The following is a 19,386-nucleotide window of genomic DNA, read 5'->3' on the forward strand; positions in this document are numbered from 1 at the left end:
TTCAGCGACACAATCATTTTCCACCTTATCCACCTAAATATATACTCCATCTTGTCCTTTTTATAAGAAACAAAAAACATAAATTACTATCAAAGACCAAAGAAACATCTTGAAAATAATTATTTTCATTTAATACTCATATTAATTACACAAATGAAATTTAACATTTATATCAAAGACCAAAGAAACATCAACTCATTTGCTTTTAGTATTCTCTCTCATACTAAATAATTACACAAATGAAATTTAACATTTATATCAAAACCAAAGACACATCAACTCAGTTGCTTTTAGTATTCTCTCTCATACTAAATAATTACACAAATGAAATTTAACATTTATATATATTTGAAAATTGGTCGATGTTTCTCATAAAAAAGATTAAAAAAAAATGCAATACTTTTATTTCTTAAAGAAATAAGTTTGTATAACACATGAAGGGCGAACTCACAAGTTATAAAAAACAGTGAAATAGTTTGTATGGCACATGGTTGCGAAGGGATAGCATTTGTGTGACATAGAGTTGGTGACATTAGGCAATTACAATGTTATAATGCTTGTGTTTCTCTCTTTCATAAGCATTGTGACATGTGATTGGCCAATGTCACCAATGTCATCCAACTCTATGTCACACAAGTGCTACCCGTTGCGAAGTACTGTAAGCAGGCTACATGCAAAGATGGATTTTCAACTATCTATTTGGAGTTGGTTTTTAGGTCTCTATTTACGTTACTTTGTATTTTTTTTTTCTTTTCCATTTTACATGTTTTCCAAGACATGCAAACAGAGGCATGGCTCTTGGTACTTCTAAGTAAACATCGTTTAACTTTCAAAAAAAAAAAAGTAAACATCAGTTTAATTTGGTACGTAGAGGGAAAAATACACATGCACTTAGCATATGCTGGACAACTATTCAAAAACAGTCTCAATAGAGGGGCATGGAGAAAGAATCATTCACATAAACTACGAGACAACTTTTGCAAGAAGAAAGTTGAAATTATTGTAAGCAATAGGAACTGAACCATTTACACCACAAAAATTTTCGACTTCCCTTTATTCAAAAAATAAATTAAATTGACTCCCTAAAAATGCAAAAAGAATGACACGGAGTCAAAAATTTATTCCACCACAATTATAAACATTATATTTAAACTGATGGCATGATATTTTTATCTCTAAATAAAAAAATGCACACCGGTGAAAAAAAAGTTGCACACTTGTTAACTTAAACTTTAATGTTTCTCGATTGGTCCAAGTTAGCAACAACAAAAACAAGTAAAAGACTTGTGTTTTCACACGGATCACGTTACATTACGGTTATTATATAAAGAAATTACATTATTACTATTTTCAAAATTCTTGCATAATTTTATAACAAATTCAAATTTTATCCTAATTTGACTACATGGTATCAAACTATGGTACCAATCAATAATCGAAGCTCGGATGGAGAAGTGTCTATAGCTAGTTTCTGACGATACTTTAAGAAGAAACTGAACTATATATCTCAGGTATAGTATCTATGAAAAGAAGAAAATGACTATTTTAACCAAATTGATTTTATTTTTATTTTAGATTTATTTATAAAAGAAATGGCAAACATCATACGAAACACATAACCGTAAGATTTTAGATTCAAACTCAGTTAGAGATGTCCAACATAACATAAATATTAACATTGTTAGTTGAGAATTTTATTTAGATACAATTGATAGTTCTGAATTATTTGTTGTAAATCATGATGGAACAATGTATGAAAATTGAATGAAACTAACACTTAAAACTGTGTTCAATTGAAGAAGATGGGATTAAAATTCTAGGGTTTCTATGATTTTGAGAGAAAGGGATATATGAGTAAAAGACTTGTAAAATTTATTGAATTGAATTAAAATTTACAAGAATAATGAAGTATGTATACATCAAGTGATGTAACAAAACCTCAAACAAATTCCTAACAAGCTTATTACTTCACATGCAAGTAACTTGAGTTAGTTACTTCAAGTGCAAGTTTCTAAATAAACTACTAATCAAAGATAAAACTAAAACTAACTGAACTGAACTACTAAACTAATAAATCATTATAAGTTTCTTTGCTTGTTGTAACTATTTGTTTGGATACATGATTTTTCTTACTTTTTTCTCGAGGATCCATTTAAACTTCATATGAAAAATTATAAGCTTTCATAATAGATTGAATGAATGAAAATATCATGTAAGAGAGTTAAATTAAGTGAGAGAGAGATGGGGGGGAGGAGGCTACAAAGAATTGGAGAAAGAGTGAGGATGCAAAATAAAATTACGGGGACAAAATTAATTAAGTGTGGTAAAGTAGATAGATTTATCTCGTGGAGGGGTAATACTAAAAAAAAACAATGTGTAGGTAAATACATAATTGAAATGTCCTCGACTACTTGGTTCTTTTGATACTTGTGTACGTACTTGCAAAACGAATTAATGCTACTCTGTATATATCTCATCACGTACACTCTCAACCATATTTATTTCTTAATCAATGGCTATGTATAATTTCAGAAGGAAAAAAAAAAAAAACTCAGTTTTTTTAATGAAGTCCTCTCTTCAATATAAAATTAGAATATATTGCTGTTAAGAACTATAATATATCATTCATATCTAAAACATTATATGATATACCAACAATTAATATTATAGATTTTCTTTGACAAACTTACATTTTTAGATTAGGGAAGTCAACATGCACACCTCCATTCAAAGAAAGAAACAACCACCAACCCGAATGAAAAATTTATCGTGAAATATATATATATGGGGCATATCACATGAGAATGGATATCTTATGTGAGAATGATGAGAATAAATTACACCCATCAGATTAAAAGCAATGGATGAGATTAAAACAACACTTAAGTGACTCATGTACCAAACATGTGACCAATTCTCTCCCTCTTTTCCATCGATATTTCATCTGCTTCGACGTTTCTTTTTCCTTCCACAGTACTGCTTCACGTTTGTTCTTCCTTCCCTCAAACATTGATAACATGCAAGAATTGTTTATTTGTTTTTGATAGGGTTATTATTATTTATTCCTTCCTTCAAACGTTTTAAATTGTTAATTTCTTTCTTTGTGTCTTTCTTCCTTCAAATGGTGATAGGGTTATTATTTTATTTTTTTAAAAGAAAATGGTCATAAGGTTATTGTCTACTTGCAACAGAACCATGAAAATCAAAATCGAGATTGTGGCAGATGAAATAGAAACGCAGGACAGATTGATTGCAGATTGAAATTGAAATAGAAAAGAAAATCCAATCCCTAAATCCTAAAAAGAAATCAAGTAATTAGATGAAAATTGTCAAAAGAGGATGAAAGATGGTATAAGAAGAATCAGTGAAAGATGGTATAAGAAGAATCAGTGAAAGATGGAACTGCAAACCCAGAAGAGGGAGAAGAAAACCAGTGACACACATGAATGAAGGAAGCGCGTGAACGATGGAAAAGAGGGAGAGAATTGGTCACATGCTTGACACATGAGTTACTTAAGTGATGTTTTAATCTGACCCATTACTTTTAATCTGACGGGTGTAATTTATTCTCACCATTCTCACATAAGATACCCATTCTCATATGATATGCTATATATATATATAACCCTGTAACTATATTGAATTTCTAACTATTTATGTAATCACAATTGATAACAATATTATTATATATTTGTTACACTAAGCCATTTTTTATTTTGATTTAATGTCATCAATATCTAAAAATCATGCATATACCCATGCATGTAGCAAAAAAATTGAAGAAATAAAATAACGAGCTAAGAAGGAGAATCAAAGTTGTACAAATTAGCATAACCATGTTTAGTCCTTTTAATCAAAATATTTCCAATAATCAAATTGATTACAAATTATGTGTATCTATATATTGTCTAAATTTGCAATACATCCAATTTCTTAGGACGACACAAACTTTGTGTGCCCATAATTAATAAAGATAAATGTTTTGTTGATTTCTTTGTTCTTTTGCTACAGCAACGTTGCTTTACAGAGAGGTAGTCTTTAGGCTACCTTTTAGAACATATAATTTTGAATTATAATCAAATTAATTCAATCCCTAGTTCAAACAAACTTTGGTTGAGTTCTACTTAACTTTTGGTTAAATACTGAATAAATCAGACTCTTTTAAGAAAAAGTATGAAGAGCCTAATTTTAGATTTACAATACCCAAAACTAAGACAATATTTGCTAATTGAAAAAACGAGTATTATTATTGAAATGAAATACAAAGTTCTGAAATATAAGCAAAGGTTTTATATATCTTAATTATTATTCTCTAATCACTCTAGCATAAGAGTGGGGTTGCTACCATGTTAGTAACTTTTTTCCCAACTTCCCACCAATTTCATTTGGCGGATCCTGTTTGAAGGACCCCCCCCCTCCACGATTTCACCAAAATGGCCAATATATACAGATATGTTTACATACTCTGAAAGCATACTGTCCACTGAATTGAATGCTAGAAAATATTGCTTCCATTTTGGTGAGAATATTGGAATATTTACATAGTTAGTAGTACTAAATTAGAATTCAAATGAATCACCTTAATTAAGAGGAAATGAAAACTATTTAAGTTTATCAGTATTGCAGGGATTTTAAATTGAATGCATGCATCTTAAAATGAAAACTTATTGGACATAAGGAAAAAAAAACTTAAAATATAACCAAAATAAATAATAGGCAGATATTACAATTATAATTAAACATTAAACAAAATTGTTACAATCGTTCAAACCTTCAAGGACCAAGCATGAAGCAACCATATTACTAGTACATTACATTAACAAATACCACAAACAATTTAAAAGAAAAATAAATTAATTAGTGCTTAATACATTCTCGCCGGTACAAAATTTGCCTGTTAAGAAGGCAACACAACAACGAGAATCCTAATAATAATTATAGTTGTTAATTAATCACTTAATTATTATTATTATATAACTAAACTCACAAAATTAAAGAGCAAGAACAGTAGTATCTGAAGCAAATAAATCATCAATATCTTGAAAAAAGTCTTCATCCTTATGTGTCTGCAAGCTTTCTAACCCAAAATCGAAATACTCAAAACCAATATCACCATATAACATGCTCTCTGAGAATCCATTGAAGTTGTAAAATGCATCATTTGCTTGTGAAGAATCTTGAAAATCAAACTGTATATCACTTGGAATTGAAAACATTGATTCAGATTCAGCTACTTCTTCAGAAGATGAACAACATTGAAGAACTGAAGTAGGAGAAAATAAACTCTTATTATTATTGTTTTGAGATTGAGATTCTTCACCGGAGTTTGCCGGTAACGGTAATGACGAAAGAGGAATTTCATTTTCCGGTGGTGGTGATGATAACTGACACGTGGCAGCTGCACTTACAGGTGGAGTTATGAAATTAGTTAGCGCGTCTGGTCCACGCAACTTAATAGCCGCGTTGTCGTACACAATAGCAGCTTCTTCAGCCGTTTGAAATGTACCAAGCCACACACGCACTCCACGCGCCGGGTCTCTTATCTCCGCCGCCCATTTTCCCCATGGTCTCTGCCTCACTCCACGGTATTTCTTCGCCGGAATACTAACCGGAGCTCTTGTTTTTCTTCCTCCGGTGGTTCTGTTTCTGTTTCTTTTCCTCGAAACGACGCCGTTACCGTTGCCGTTGCTAATAGTGTTATTATTCTTGCTCACAGTACATGGCTCTATGATAATCTCATCAACAAACTTTATACCTCGGTTACGATCTAAGAAGTGCGTGGTGTATGATTCTTCTTCGTCGCTGGAACAATCTGTAGCATCATTGTCTGTGACAGTTATTCTTACTATTTTTGGAAATGGTTGTTTTGGTGTGTTTTCTTTTGTAAGGTTAAGGAGGTGAGTGTTTTTCTTTGTTGTCATGATGAATATGAAGCTATGTTCTGTTTTTGTTTGTGTTTGAGGTTTTTGAAGTGTTGTTGAAAGTGGAGAGGAAAAAAAAGAAAGAAAGAAAGATAGATAGAGATATTCGTTGAAGAGAATGAGAATAAAAGAAAGAAAGTAAAGGGAGAAAGATAGACACGTATTAATAGTAGTAATGGAGTGAGAAAAGACAAAAACAAGTAGTTAGAATTTGAGAGAAGAATTTCAAGGAAAGTGTGAGAAAATGAAAACAAAGAGAAGAGAGTGAGGGAGAGGAGGAGGCACAAGCAAGTTGGGTTGGGTGGGGAGGGGAGAGTGAAGAGGAGCAGAGAGGGGACAGAAGGTACGAAAAAAAGTGAGTGAGACTTGTGAACTGTGTGGGGGCAGATAAGAATGCTTTCAAATTTTAACGAAAGTTCATGGGTGAAGAAAATTTTGAAAATAAAACAGTAACAAACGTTGTTTTTAATGAATAATTGTGTCTTTTTCTAAAAATGAAAAAAACCATGAATTTTTTATGTGCTGTGCTGGGGACTCACTGCCACTACTCAGTCCTTTGCACCGTACTAGTTTTTTTTCCCTTTGAATGGCTATGAAATGGTAAAAAAAATAACGGCAATAGTACTGATAAGTTCAGGGAATTCACTGAGTGTAGACAGTGATGTACTAACTGGGTAAAAATGAGAAGGGTGAAAATGGAATCAAGCACTGAAAAGGAAAAGAAAAACTGGACAGCTAATATCTTGCAAGGTAGTGAGAATTAAGAAATACTAGTAGTAGTACTCAAGTCGGTGTGGTGAAGAACAAACCAGTACTGCTGTTATATTTTTATACTACATAATGGAACAGACCTGTTCTGACCATTCAATGAATACGGTTAATAAATTACTAGAGATTAATATTTTTAATTACTCTTATGAGAGGTTCGAGAACCGACTGTTTTTTAGTCATACTAATGTTTATTTTGTTGTTTGAATTAAAATTTTGAAGACTAGGAAGAAAGTTAGTAGACTGAATCATTGTAAAAGAATCTGGTTTACGTTTGATTTTAACAAGTGAACATAAGAAGCACATACACTTCTTGTATGAGGTGTGTTCTAGTGTTGGACATGTGTCGTGTTTAATACTGATACGACACTTATACATATAATTATACTAAATTATGTGATGCTATCAAAATATTAGTGGTATCGACGTGTTTGTATCATGTCTGAAGTACGTATTTATTGATGAAACCTGATTTTAGTAATAGTGTCATTAGTTTTTTTTAATCTTCGTGAGCTTAACTCAGTTGGTAGGGATATTGCATATTATATGCAGGGGTTGGGGTTCGAACCCCCAGACACTCCACTTCTTCACAATTTAATTGTGTGAGCTCTAGCCACTAGACTACATGACCAAAAAAAAAAATTGTAAATTTTAAATCATTTTAATGACTCATTAGTATTATTATTTGGGTGGCATAATTTGTTCTTTTTGTTTGTCAAATAGTTTCTCTCAACTTATGATAATCTTATGCGTCAAACATTGATCATTCACAACATTGTGAGTTAAGTCTCTTTTATTGGACTATAAATCGTCAATGGTTTTCGACATGTTGTGTTTTATTTTAGTGGGTAAATATATGATTATTGATTTAACATTTAATAGTATTATTTTGGGGGTGATATTTGTTCCGACCATAAGTCTACCATACCACCTTTTTTAAGATATTGTTTGCTTGGAGTATAATCCCTTCACAATTTTGTTATTTGGGATGTATCGTTGAGTTAAAGAGTTTAAATGTTGTTTATAAACTATCATTGATTTTGATTTTTAAACAATGTTAAACTTTTGAACATACCAAAAAAATCACTTCCAAATTCTATCGGCCATCGTGTGTGGCTTAGACCCTAGATTCTTACAAGCAATGGTTTAGGGTTTAGGACAAATCCTCACAAACCATATATCAATCATATCACAACGTTTTTTTAGGTATTGTCTATTTTAATTAGATAAATTATTTAAGCCCTTCACTGATTTATTATTTGTTAAAAAGTGATTTCACTAAATTGAAGAGTGTGGATATTGACTATAAATATATCTTAATAATTATGATATTTTCTTTGTTTGAAAACTTTTTATAATAACGACCTAAGAAAATACGCCAACTCTTCATTTATTTCCTTTTAAAATGTGTAAATTCAGATCATTAAGCTACTTGATTCATAAAAAAAAAAGAGGGAGTAATTAGTAACAGTATGATACTCTTGATAAATAATTTCTCACTATTTAATCAGTGATACTGGCATTCGGTCGGAGTCACCCGCATGTACTGTAATTAGTTAATTAATTAATTAATTAATAATTAACAAATTAAAAAGGGTCATGTGGGAAGGACGCACGCAGGCAGGCCAGTCCAAATCCAATCCATTCACGTGTGGTGAGATACGTGGAATCAGATAGGACCTCCTTTGACTGAAAATAATAAAGTCACAAACATTACTTTACTTTAATTAAATTCAAATTCAATTCCCATTTTAAAAACTACCATTAACGGTGGCCCAAATTCTATTATGTAACCGTGCATGTCCATGCTAAAGCACGTAACGGCTAATATGTACCTAAAAGCATACATATGATGTATCTAAACAAGTTTGTTTTTTAATAAGCTTTTTTTCTTTGTTGAGAACTATAATGTATAATGTGATGATAGCAAAGAAATTGATGAAGTAATGTGAATATTCTATCGTTTTTCTTTTTGGTTACATAAATAATCTATCATATCATCAAACAAGTCTATTAAATTTTATTCATTGATATAAAAGATTCCTCAAAAAAGAAAAATATACCTAAGAGTGTGTTTGTTTCATGGTTTAAAATCTCAATTGTGAGAAAATTATTCCTTGGAACATTATTATTAGGAATTTTATTTTTATCAATGTGTTTTGTAAGTGAATTAATTTCTAAGAATTATTTTTAAAGAAGTTAATCTAAAAGATTTTAAATAAATAAAATGTGTTAAAATTATGTGTCAGTGAGAAGTTATGGTTGATTATCTCTTATGCTCATTGAAATGCAACATTCTTAAGAATAAAAAATAGATAGTCACAAAACAAACATGATAATATAAGATTATTCAGATGAGATTCTTGAAACTGAAAATAAGTTTGCATTTCATGAAACAAATTAAACATGTAGATAAATGTTCTCATAAAGATGAAAATAAATTCATGTGTAACTGTTCATCATCGTTCCTATTATAAAGACTCTCGATAATACTATTAAAAACTAGTCATAGATTTTTTTTAAAAAAATTGTGTGTTCAATACATTAAAAGTTTAATTTTTATGTTTTCCATACAAAAATTATCTTTTAATTCCCTTTTTAGCTTCTTAATTTATGTTCATGACTCATAATATAAATATAACCAAGCATATTTTTAAAAATATTTAGGATTGAAACTCGCATTCTTATATTTTCAAAAAAGTTATTCTAGAAAGTCAAGCATTTTTAATGTCTTTTATTGAATGTAAAAGAAATGCTCAAGAGTAACCCTAATTAATTTCTACAAAGACTTATCAAGATTTAATGGTGGGTTTTGTGCATTATGGTCTTCAAGGATCCTTAATCAAACTTAGTTATATCAATTCTAAAAATATTTGAAAACTTCATTCTTCATAAAAAAAATCAGAGCAAAAACTAAATTAATTTTTTTTTTGGTGAAGATTAGTACAAGGGACAGATTGAACGCGAATTGTTGAGTAGGTTTCATATTTCTTTCTTGGGTACTCCCCACTGACAATAGTTGTGTGAACACAAATGTGACAAAAATTAGAAACAAAAACAACAGGTGAGTAAGCTAAGCTGGACAATTTTTCCAAGAATACGACATGACCGTATCTCTAAACCTGTTAATCAATGACAAATTGCTGTATCATACACGTTCCTTAGGTTTTCTATTATCGAAGTACGTAACATTTTTAATATTTAAATGCAAGTAGTAGTAAGTGACTATTACCGTTAGTATAGTGAGTATGTACACCAAGTCAATTAACATCGTCTTCTAGGTGCATTTGTATACAAAAATATGGTGCCTTGAGCCACAAAATACAGAAGAAAGAAGCTTTGGTACTTGTCCTTTTGAAGATCAACCGCACTCATATGTTTCTTTAGAATGGAAGTCAATTAGCACTGTGGCCAAGACGTGCTTTGTTCCAAGTTATCATTGATTGCACTATCATATTGTCTTTAGATGCAGCCAAGGATTCCAAGTTTTTTTTTGTACAACAACCAATATATACCTCCACTATCTACCAATGAAATGAACAGTATATTTGTAAGAAAATTGTCTGTGTTGTGAAATAGGCCAAGACCCGATGTGTGAAAAATACATAATCTAGCTAAGTGAGCATTATGGATACGGCTCTATACGCCACCTGAATTGCTGAATCCTTAAAATAAGTCAATAAACAATTACAATAATAAAAAGATAAAAAAAAATAATAAAAAAAAATTGATCGAAAGTTATGTTATGATAGGGTTTGTGGGATAAGGAGTTACGATCCGATAATTTAAATAAAAAAATTAGCAAACTTGAGGGGACCATCAGACAATTCTCGAACATTATTGTATTCCATTAACACACTAGATTTTTCTAATATAATCCATCCGATTCTATTTATAAGAGAAATTTGGGTCAACAAGAGTTCATGTATTTGGTTAAAATTTCAGTCCAAATACATCAACTTTTATTAACCAAACTTTCTCGAATAAAATATTTATTTGTAGTCTAAAAATAAATCTCACCGGTGCCACAAAAATAAAACTTTTTTCTAACAATGACATGAATAGGAGGCCCAACGCAATTGCCATGTGGATTGTGGTTAAGCCTACTTAGAAAGAGGAGCAATTTTTCACCCCACATTTTAAAAAACCACATGATTTTGAAAATTTCATTGAACGAAATATATTACTATATTTTTGTTTGAATACACATGACAAAAAAAATTGCTCTTAAAATGCGTATTTTCCAAATGACTTGGGGGTAAAAAAAAACTCCCAAAAAACTGGTGTTATCTCTAGGATTTGGACCATGCTTCAGAACTAAGATTATAAAAGAAATTGAAAGTGAAGGGATATTGTCATTTTTTTTTTTTCAAGTAACTAGTTACAAACCTGTGTTTCGCACGGGTTGAATAACGTATCTTGTAAAAAAATTATTCTAAAGGAAAAATGAGCAAATTAAGGAATATTGCACAAATATTAGAAAGATTTATCAAAATATTTAACAAAGCCTTATCAGGTCTTGATTCATGAAAAGAGCATATATTTTGTTCATGAAATAAGGAAAACAACATAATTGTTAAGATTAAACTAATTGGAACCAATGAAGGAACCAATGATGTGGAAATTACAATTACATTTGCATGACACAAAATGAACCAAAGAAACATCATTTTCAAGTTAAGATAGTTTTGGATTAGAGTTAAGGGTAAGTCCAAAGTATTATACATTCAAGTACCATACAGGCTAGAGTATAGGAGTTCATGAAGAACAAGATGAGTAGCAATCAAGTAGGAAAATAAAAGTATATCTAAATTGACAATGATGAAATGAATACTCATTACCATGTTCGTAAACTCTTTCTTCAAACAAAGAAAAACAAAAACAAAATTAAAACCCTCAAAACCCTACCCATCATTTCTTCACTTCATATCATATTTTTCTTCTTTCTAATATTCGCTTCTTCCTCTTGCTTGAAAATTAGTTTTAATTACTTCCTAGCTCTCCAAGCTGTTGTTGAAAACAAAGACCTGTCATGTCAGCAAGTTACTACACAACCATTTTCTTCTCTCCAGCACAATCTCAAAATCTCCAACAGAGTTACACTTGATTTTAGCGTTAAGTCCTGATAATTTGCTTCGCCAGGATCTAAATTTTGAACGGGGATAAGACTGGATGTTGTTAGCACAGAATCTAAAGACCCTGCTATTTCCAGAAACCTGAGGCAATTGAAGATATGATAAAATTCAATGCACAAAAAGAACAAAGTTGATGCACATGCCAAAAACAATATATTAATTTAAAGAAGATGGAAAGAAATCCAAAATAGAGAATTTAAAGAAGAAGGTCAACTTACCCAATCTAGAAGATATATAAAATTCTCCTCTTTTGTGCTATTTCCCTTTCCATCATCGCCTGCTCATTTGTTTGCTCTTCATGCAAACATAAAATATGAAATTACTTATCAAAGCAAAACAAACATTGAGGTGGAATAAGTTATGATATCGCATCGTATAATAATTTTATGCTACGTTACAATATTATCTACACAAAAATCCATAACATTGAAATCTACCACCAATAAGGGGGAAAGAAAATAAAAAACGATAAATAGTTTCAATTCATCCCCGATTTGAAGGGAGAAATCATCAACAAATATATTAACATTTCACATCACATGAACTTAATATTCTCTATCCTAAACAGCTAAGTCAAGACAAAATATTCTCTATAATTTATTTTTTTATAAGTAAGCTCTAATATTTTAGGTTGAATGCAGAACTTTGAATAGGCAAATAGAGAAACCGGTTTTTTCATAAGAAATAATTATATTTGAAACATTGTTGGACACTATATATGAACAATCTCTTAGTCGATATTTGAACTTTAGTTTGCCATGTTGGATTTTGGCTACATTTCATAAGTGTATTCTAATACTTATGCTAATAACATAATACTACCAGAACTGTTTATGTCACACATAAATTGAGCCTAAGCAAACTTTCACAGATACCCTCTTAATCATCAATCCTTTACTCTGCGCCATATGTCAATTGGAGCATTTTTTAGTAGATACCTAAGGCTGAGTTAGATACTTAATTATAAGCCTGAAGCTGAGAGTTTTCACGCTATAATAAATAGTATAGATATAAGAGTACTCACAGAATTCCAAACCAGTTTATCTATTCTGCATAAATAAATAAAATGAATACAGAAAATGAGAGAAAGTAAAAGGAAAAGAATGAAAGAAGCATAAAGTATAATAGTGATGATGATAAATTGAACTAACTGTTGGGATGATTTGGTACGGAAAGTCTGTACGCCGAAAGAAAGACACGCAATCCATTTGCCCTTGAATTGCATCTCCGTGCAAATGAGGGCGAAGAGAGCGATTCCGATGAAGTTGGAAGTAGAGAGTAGTTTGTTAGTACTACCTTTCGGAACGGAGTATATCCTACAACAACAAAAAAACCAACTAAATAAAACAAAATCAAGAGCCCTGTTTTATCTCTTCTCAATCCCTTGCATAATGGTGTTAGAGAATTGAATTCACAACTTAAATAAAAGGATTCATTGAAGAATTTAACAAGACTTGGAGACAATTTCAAATCCTAAATATAAAACGCACATTTGTAACCCAAAAAGAACATGAGTTGTAAAAGTAAATCCATGAGGCATTCAATGAAACATGTAAAATAAGAAATAATTAAAGATGGAAAAATTACCCAAAAGTTGATGAATCCAAACAACATCTTCAACAGGGAAATTAACATGTCTTTGCATTTCTCCAATTCATGAAAAAGGGTCCCAAATAGACATTATAACATTAAGCCAAAAAGAAAAAAAACATTCTTCAAAAAGGATTACGGAGACAAACACTACTAGAAAAATTGAAATTAGAGACGGGAGAAATCTGTCTCTAAAACCTGTAATTTCCGTCACAAAACAAGTTAGAGACGGAATTAGAGACAGATACAGTTCCGTTGTTATTTTCGTGGTCTCTAAAGTGTTCAGAGACGGATTTTGCTCTCCGTCACTGGTCAGAGACGGAATTTGTCCGTGTCTATCCTACATCCGTCTCTAATTCCGTCTCTATCAACACCCAATTATTTCCATCTCTAACCTACTGAATTCCGTCTCTAATAATAATAATTATTTTCTGTAATTAATAATTATTATATTTGTCCTGTTTGCAATCAAATGATTACATAATTTTCTAAATGCTAATTCATTTTTCTTACTATAACTACCTCTATAAGGTGACAATCAAATTTCAATCAACTCCAAATTTGCAATACTTAATCAAAAGCACATGTAATTTCTTTATACAACAAAACATGAACAAGTGCGCCAATAGATGATATAAAATTTAAAGTTCCATAGAATAAAAAAGATCATAATATTTGATCTAATAAAAATACATAAATTAAAGTAACCGAAACTATAGCCTATGAAGTCAAGTGTTGCATTGCATCTGAGGTCTGTGAGGCTTGTAAAGCTTAACTTGGTTCCCTATGCAAATGCATCCAAAGGCAGCACATCATAGCATATGAAGTCCAGTGATGCTAACTACAATAGAAACGATTATGACAATCATTAAATGACTAACAAGCAGCACCAAAATAACTTGGTGCTCAAAAATGTAAAAAATTGAAAGAGGGGAAATGTATGGAACATGAAGAGTTCATATAAGAGCTTTATTAGGTCCGTAACATCATTGAAGTAAATGAAACAAGAATGACAACATCAGCAAACCTGAGATGAATAATTAGTAAATACGTTTGGCTTGCAGGTAAAACTAAGAGCATCAAACATACTGATGGATTCTTTAGGTTTCAATGGACATAGCAGTCTGGCAAAGAATACTTATAGTTATCCTTTGTTGATTGATCCTGCCATTTGCAGTAACCAAAATGTATCCCTTGGGAGCAAATATTTTATCACATTATGTAAACCATATGAACAATGAAAGATAGAAATGATTAAGTTAAAACTATGGTTTTATTGAATGTTTTTTGGCACATTATATAAAGAGTTGTGCTGGCTGGAAACTATTGTTTCAAAATAGAAACCACAACAAAAATTTAAAATCTTAGAAATACTTTAACAAAAACAAATAAGTTCAAGCCACAAACAAATATCTTTAAAATTAATACACCATGTATTCAGCATGGTAAGACAAAATAATATCTAGAAAACAAAGGCCTGTCTCAAGAAATAAATGAGTCAAGAAGAAACCTTTGTTCTTTATCTTAGGCTTAGGATGTCTTTTCCTTAATACTCACAAATGGGACTGCCTGAAGCTTGATTGATCTAACTTCTGTTAAAAAGGAAAGTTGGCGAATAATTATGAAAAGGTAGCTTGAGGCCAAACTAAGGTAGATGAAAAAAATTAAGGCAACCAAGTGCAGTTAGGAACAAATAGAACATGCTCAAATTATTTTGATTCAAGTCAACCCATGAAACCAACCTTGATTACTAGGAGTAATCCTTTTGGGTACAACATGAATCAAATTGACAAAAACACTGCTTAGAAAGTAACAAAGAGACATTCATAACCATATGAAAGAAGTTGACACCTATATTTGTCCATGAGTATTCAATTTGTCAAACACACACATGACTCCTCTTTAAGAAACAAAAATGGAAAGGATGGTACGTATGATGAACATAATACCTTGGATAACAAAATTGTACCTCCTACAATTGTTTCAAAGCATCCCTGCCATTATAAGCTAATTAAATTGGGAATGAAAAACAAAACAGAACATATTGACACCAAATTCATATCAAATATCACCACCAAAAAAATTCATATCAAATATGCTCTGTCTTATATTAGTATTTTCTAATTTTCTTAATTATATAAATGAAATGGCTCTCACATAATCAGGAACATAAACAACAAACCAACACAATGGTACCACCTATATGGATTCAACACACAACCAGCCATAATAATAAAAACTACAACTCAGCTACTGACCCAACACCACCGCATGTAATTAGATTAAATTAATTCAATTTCAAATTATTACGGCGACGATGTATGAATATAGTATTTGTCAAATGATAAATATGTACACATACACAAATTCCAAACCTTAGAAGCTTTCTAACCAAAACCAATGAATATTCAAAAGTCAAAACTATGAAACAAACATCACTTTTTTAAAACTATTCACACAACAAGTGCTTCACCTTGATTTTTTTTGTGAACACTCTTCACAGTGTGAGGGCTAACATGAGGCTTTTTACACTACAAAGTAAATTAATAAATAAACTATAATAATCCAAAACGAAAATAAACAAAAATTAATCAACAAAATATAGGGGAATTAAAGAAATAAACTGTGTTTAGAAGTAACCCATTTGTTCTTTGTCTAAGCTACAGGGATTCCTTTCTGTAAAACCCATAAAAGGGTCTCCCTCAAGCTTGATTGCTGAAATGGGTATCTAGGTTAAAAGCAAGGCATATAAATAAAGGGGTAATTAATGAAAAGATTTGGAGTGATCTTTTTGAAGAAACTAACCTCAACCACAAGAACTGCAGAAAGGTGTAAATGGGTCGAAATGAAGGAACTAAAGGAACGAACAGGACGGGGACAGTCACCTGAGAGAAAGGAAGAACAAAGTGAAACAAGCAAGAAACAGTAAGGAACTGAGATGGACATATTCAGAGAGATGAACGGAACTGTTACCTAACGATGTCATACAACGCGGGTAATCGGAGATGAAAGGATTCGAAAATTCCAATTTAGGGATTTTGTGAAATGGGAGATGGAGTGATTTTGATTTTGTGTTTTGGTTATTTTAGGGATTTGCTGAAATTTGAAATGGAGGGATGAAAAAATTTGGGGATTTAGTTAAGATGAGATGATAAAAGATTTGGGGGAAATACAGGAGCCAAGTGAAAGTGAAATTAGATTTTGGAGCTCTTTAAAAATGAGATATGACTCACACGAATAGATTTAAAAATCTCACTCCAAGTCAGAGACGGAAATAGAGACAGAATAACTTTGGGTAGGTAAAATCCGTCTCTAAAGTCTGTCTCTAATGTTAAAAGTTTAATTTCGTCACTATTTGTAAATTTCCGTCTCCATTTCGGTCTCTAGGAGAGACGGAATAAATTCCGTCTCCAAATTCCGTCGGTATTTGAGACTTTTCTAGTAGTGAAAACAAATCAAATAAACACAAAATTACCAAACAACAAACCCAAAAACTTCAATATTGGAAATTCACTTCTAATTTAATTCACCTATGAATCAATCCCCTTTTTTTGAAAATTAAACTTTGAATCCCTACAATGAGTCTAATATAGAGAATCATCATTAATAATATGATTCAATAATAGATAATATTGGCAAGATATGCACACTAAAATCTTACCTTAATGAAACCAAGCCTTAATGCCATATAGTCCAACTTTGTCATAGATCCATAAAATTGCTTGAAAATTTATTTCTGAAATAAAAATGCAAAATTAGGCACATACAACAAACTACTTTGTAAAACCAGTAAAATATAATTAACTACATATAATTAACCTACCAAGCACCCCATTATAGCAGAATCATTGCCAAAACCAGTAAAATGATCCTTGATAAAAGCATGTTGATGAACATGAGTCACCGTATCCATCCGTTCGGGGGCTGCATTAGACTTGTATGCATATTATAAATTTTAGACTAAAGTGCACTTTTCACCCCTTAAGTTTTAAAAAGTTGCGATTTTAGCCCCATATGAAAAAAAGACAAACGTGACCCCCTATGTTTAAGAAAATATGCTCTTTTGACCCATAACATAAGGGAAATATGATATTATGACCCCTTATTTTCTCAAAAATTTGCGATTATGACCCCTTTTTGGGGACACGTGGCGTCTTCTTAGCAATTTTGGGACGACAGGGGCCAAAATTGTCCTTTTTTTAAATAGGAGGCCAAAATCGCAACTTTTTGAAACTTAGGGGTTGAAAAGTGCAGTTTAGCCTAAATTTTAATGATTCAATTGTAAAATTCAAAGAGATTAGTGCAAAATTAGGACAAATATAGTTGTAACTTCAACTAAACACTACCAGAAGGAAAGGACATCACAAAATTCTAACCTACCAACTACCTAATTCAGTGCCAAAAACAATATTTATAGAAAATTGAAACAAAATCATTCTTATAAATTTACAAAATTCTCCTTTTTTTATCAAAAATAAAAATAAAAATCATCAAGATGAAGCTTACAATGTTCCACGTCAGTTCTATCACAAAATTAGACATGAAGAGAGAGAATTTCACAGTAAAACCTTAATAACTAACAATGCATTCATTTGGGGGAACGAATCACTAAAACAAACCTTAAATCAAACCCAAAACCAAGAAATCAAACCCTAAAATCACTAAAACAATTTTCTGGAAATATACAAGCAAAATTACAACAGAAATAAAATAAAATCTGGAAAAAAGAAACCTAATTATAGGTTATAAGAGTGTCTAATTACCTATAAAGTTTGATGATGATGATGAATATCGAAGAACGGTGGATATCTATGTGTTCGATGGCGAGGTCGACAGCGGCGACAGCGAGGTCGACGGCGGTGAGAGACGAGTGTTGCGATGAGATTTAGAGAGAATGCCACTACACCACTACAACAATTCTATCATGAAAGAGGAAATATAAAACAAAATACATATGACCTGGCAACAAATAAATCTCAAAGGGTTATTGGATTACGAAATTGCCTCCAGAAGGGAAAAATTGGAAAACCACCCTGCCATATTTTTTATTGTTAGTTAGTAGATAGTAAGAATGATGCGCGACTTGTTTTCAATAATAGGTCGCAACTGTATACTAATTGCCTGCAAAAATAATGACAATGCAATTGATCCTATAACAAAAATAAAGACATAAAACATGTAGTAACATGCTTTCAACCTGAATCATGCGAGTTTTGTTGAGTTACGTCATCATTTTTCTTTGAAACAAAAGAATGAAATAATATTAAAAAACATAAACAAATATTAATCTTTTTGCATATTTGGCTTATTAACATATAAAACAAATTGTGAGGTGAAGTAATAGAGACAATTTTTATAGTATCAAAATTAAAATACAGTAAAAAAGAAATTAAATTCTTAAAGCCTACAAATTTCACTAAGAAGAAAATAAGATACATCATGAGAGAAAAAAGGTAGCAAGATGAATAAAATAAATTTTGAAATTTTAAATCGAATTTGAAAGTGAAAAAGAAGAGAAATGGAGGGAATAATACCTTGAACTTTGACATATGAATTTGAAATCGAATTTGAAAGTGAAAACGAAGAGAAATGGAGGGAATAATACCTTGAACTTTGACATATGAATCCCGACAACTATCTGGTACATATGTATGCGAAGTGAATTTAGATATTTTAGTGTTCTTGTACTCTATTTTCTCAATATTTCCTCTTTAATTGTCTGTTTCAATTACTAACATTCTTTACCAAGGTTACTTTTATCAACTTCAAAATATATATATACACTCCTTCAAAAAAATTTAGATATATATATATAAAATTATGTTAAAGTTACGAAAGTATTAAATGAGATCACAAAGAACCTATGTGGAGCTTTAGCATGAAAATTCCATGAAAGTTTGATGAAGTTTGGCATGATTAAGGTGGTGAGGGTGAGGGTTGAATTTTTGGTGTAGGAGGAGAAATGGAGAAAG

The 19,386-nt window shown here is 31.1% G+C and overlaps 1 protein-coding gene and 3 long non-coding RNA genes across 5 annotated transcripts; all 4 read right to left on the reverse strand.

Annotated features, from left to right (window-relative positions):
* Positions 1-4,706: 4,706 nt before the first annotated feature.
* LOC11438409 (ethylene-responsive transcription factor CRF2) lies at positions 4,707-6,659 on the reverse strand. The gene has a single exon (XM_003610976.4). The coding sequence runs from the start codon at positions 5,919-5,921 to the stop codon at positions 4,992-4,994; it is 930 nt and encodes a 309-aa protein (XP_003611024.1). The 5' UTR covers positions 5,922-6,659; the 3' UTR covers positions 4,707-4,991.
* A 4,703-nt stretch (positions 6,660-11,362) lies between these two features.
* Positions 11,363-13,511, reverse strand: LOC11435578 (uncharacterized). The gene is made up of 5 exons (XR_003011969.2): positions 13,412-13,511; positions 12,976-13,140; positions 12,849-12,873; positions 12,043-12,118; positions 11,363-11,905 (listed from the first exon to the last, which is right to left on the reverse strand). It is a non-coding gene; the product is annotated as an uncharacterized lncRNA (long non-coding RNA).
* A 472-nt stretch (positions 13,512-13,983) lies between these two features.
* LOC120580488 (uncharacterized) lies at positions 13,984-15,860 on the reverse strand. The gene is made up of 3 exons (XR_005646193.1): positions 15,364-15,860; positions 14,925-15,006; positions 13,984-14,255 (listed from the first exon to the last, which is right to left on the reverse strand). It is a non-coding gene; the product is annotated as an uncharacterized lncRNA (long non-coding RNA).
* A 32-nt stretch (positions 15,861-15,892) lies between these two features.
* Positions 15,893-17,379, reverse strand: LOC112421891 (uncharacterized). Of its 2 annotated transcripts, XR_005646192.1 has the most exons (5): positions 17,238-17,379; positions 17,076-17,150; positions 16,220-16,299; positions 16,055-16,129; positions 15,893-15,945 (listed from the first exon to the last, which is right to left on the reverse strand). It is a non-coding gene; the product is annotated as an uncharacterized lncRNA (long non-coding RNA). The 2 variants fall into 2 exon arrangements; XR_005646191.1 differs by lacking the exon at positions 15,893-15,945 and having other exon boundaries at positions 16,019-16,129.
* Between the last annotated feature and the right edge of the window lie 2,007 nt (positions 17,380-19,386).

The sequence above is a fragment of the Medicago truncatula genome, chromosome 5 (genome assembly GCF_003473485.1).
Source record: "Medicago truncatula cultivar Jemalong A17 chromosome 5, MtrunA17r5.0-ANR, whole genome shotgun sequence".
Taxonomy (NCBI): domain Eukaryota; kingdom Viridiplantae; phylum Streptophyta; class Magnoliopsida; order Fabales; family Fabaceae; genus Medicago; species Medicago truncatula.

Bases quoted from the DNA above. Each gene is read 5' to 3' on its own strand.
- LOC11438409 (XM_003610976.4), bottom strand. From the start codon at position 5,921: ATGACAACAAAGAAAAACACTCACCTCCTTAACCTTACAAAAGAAAAC.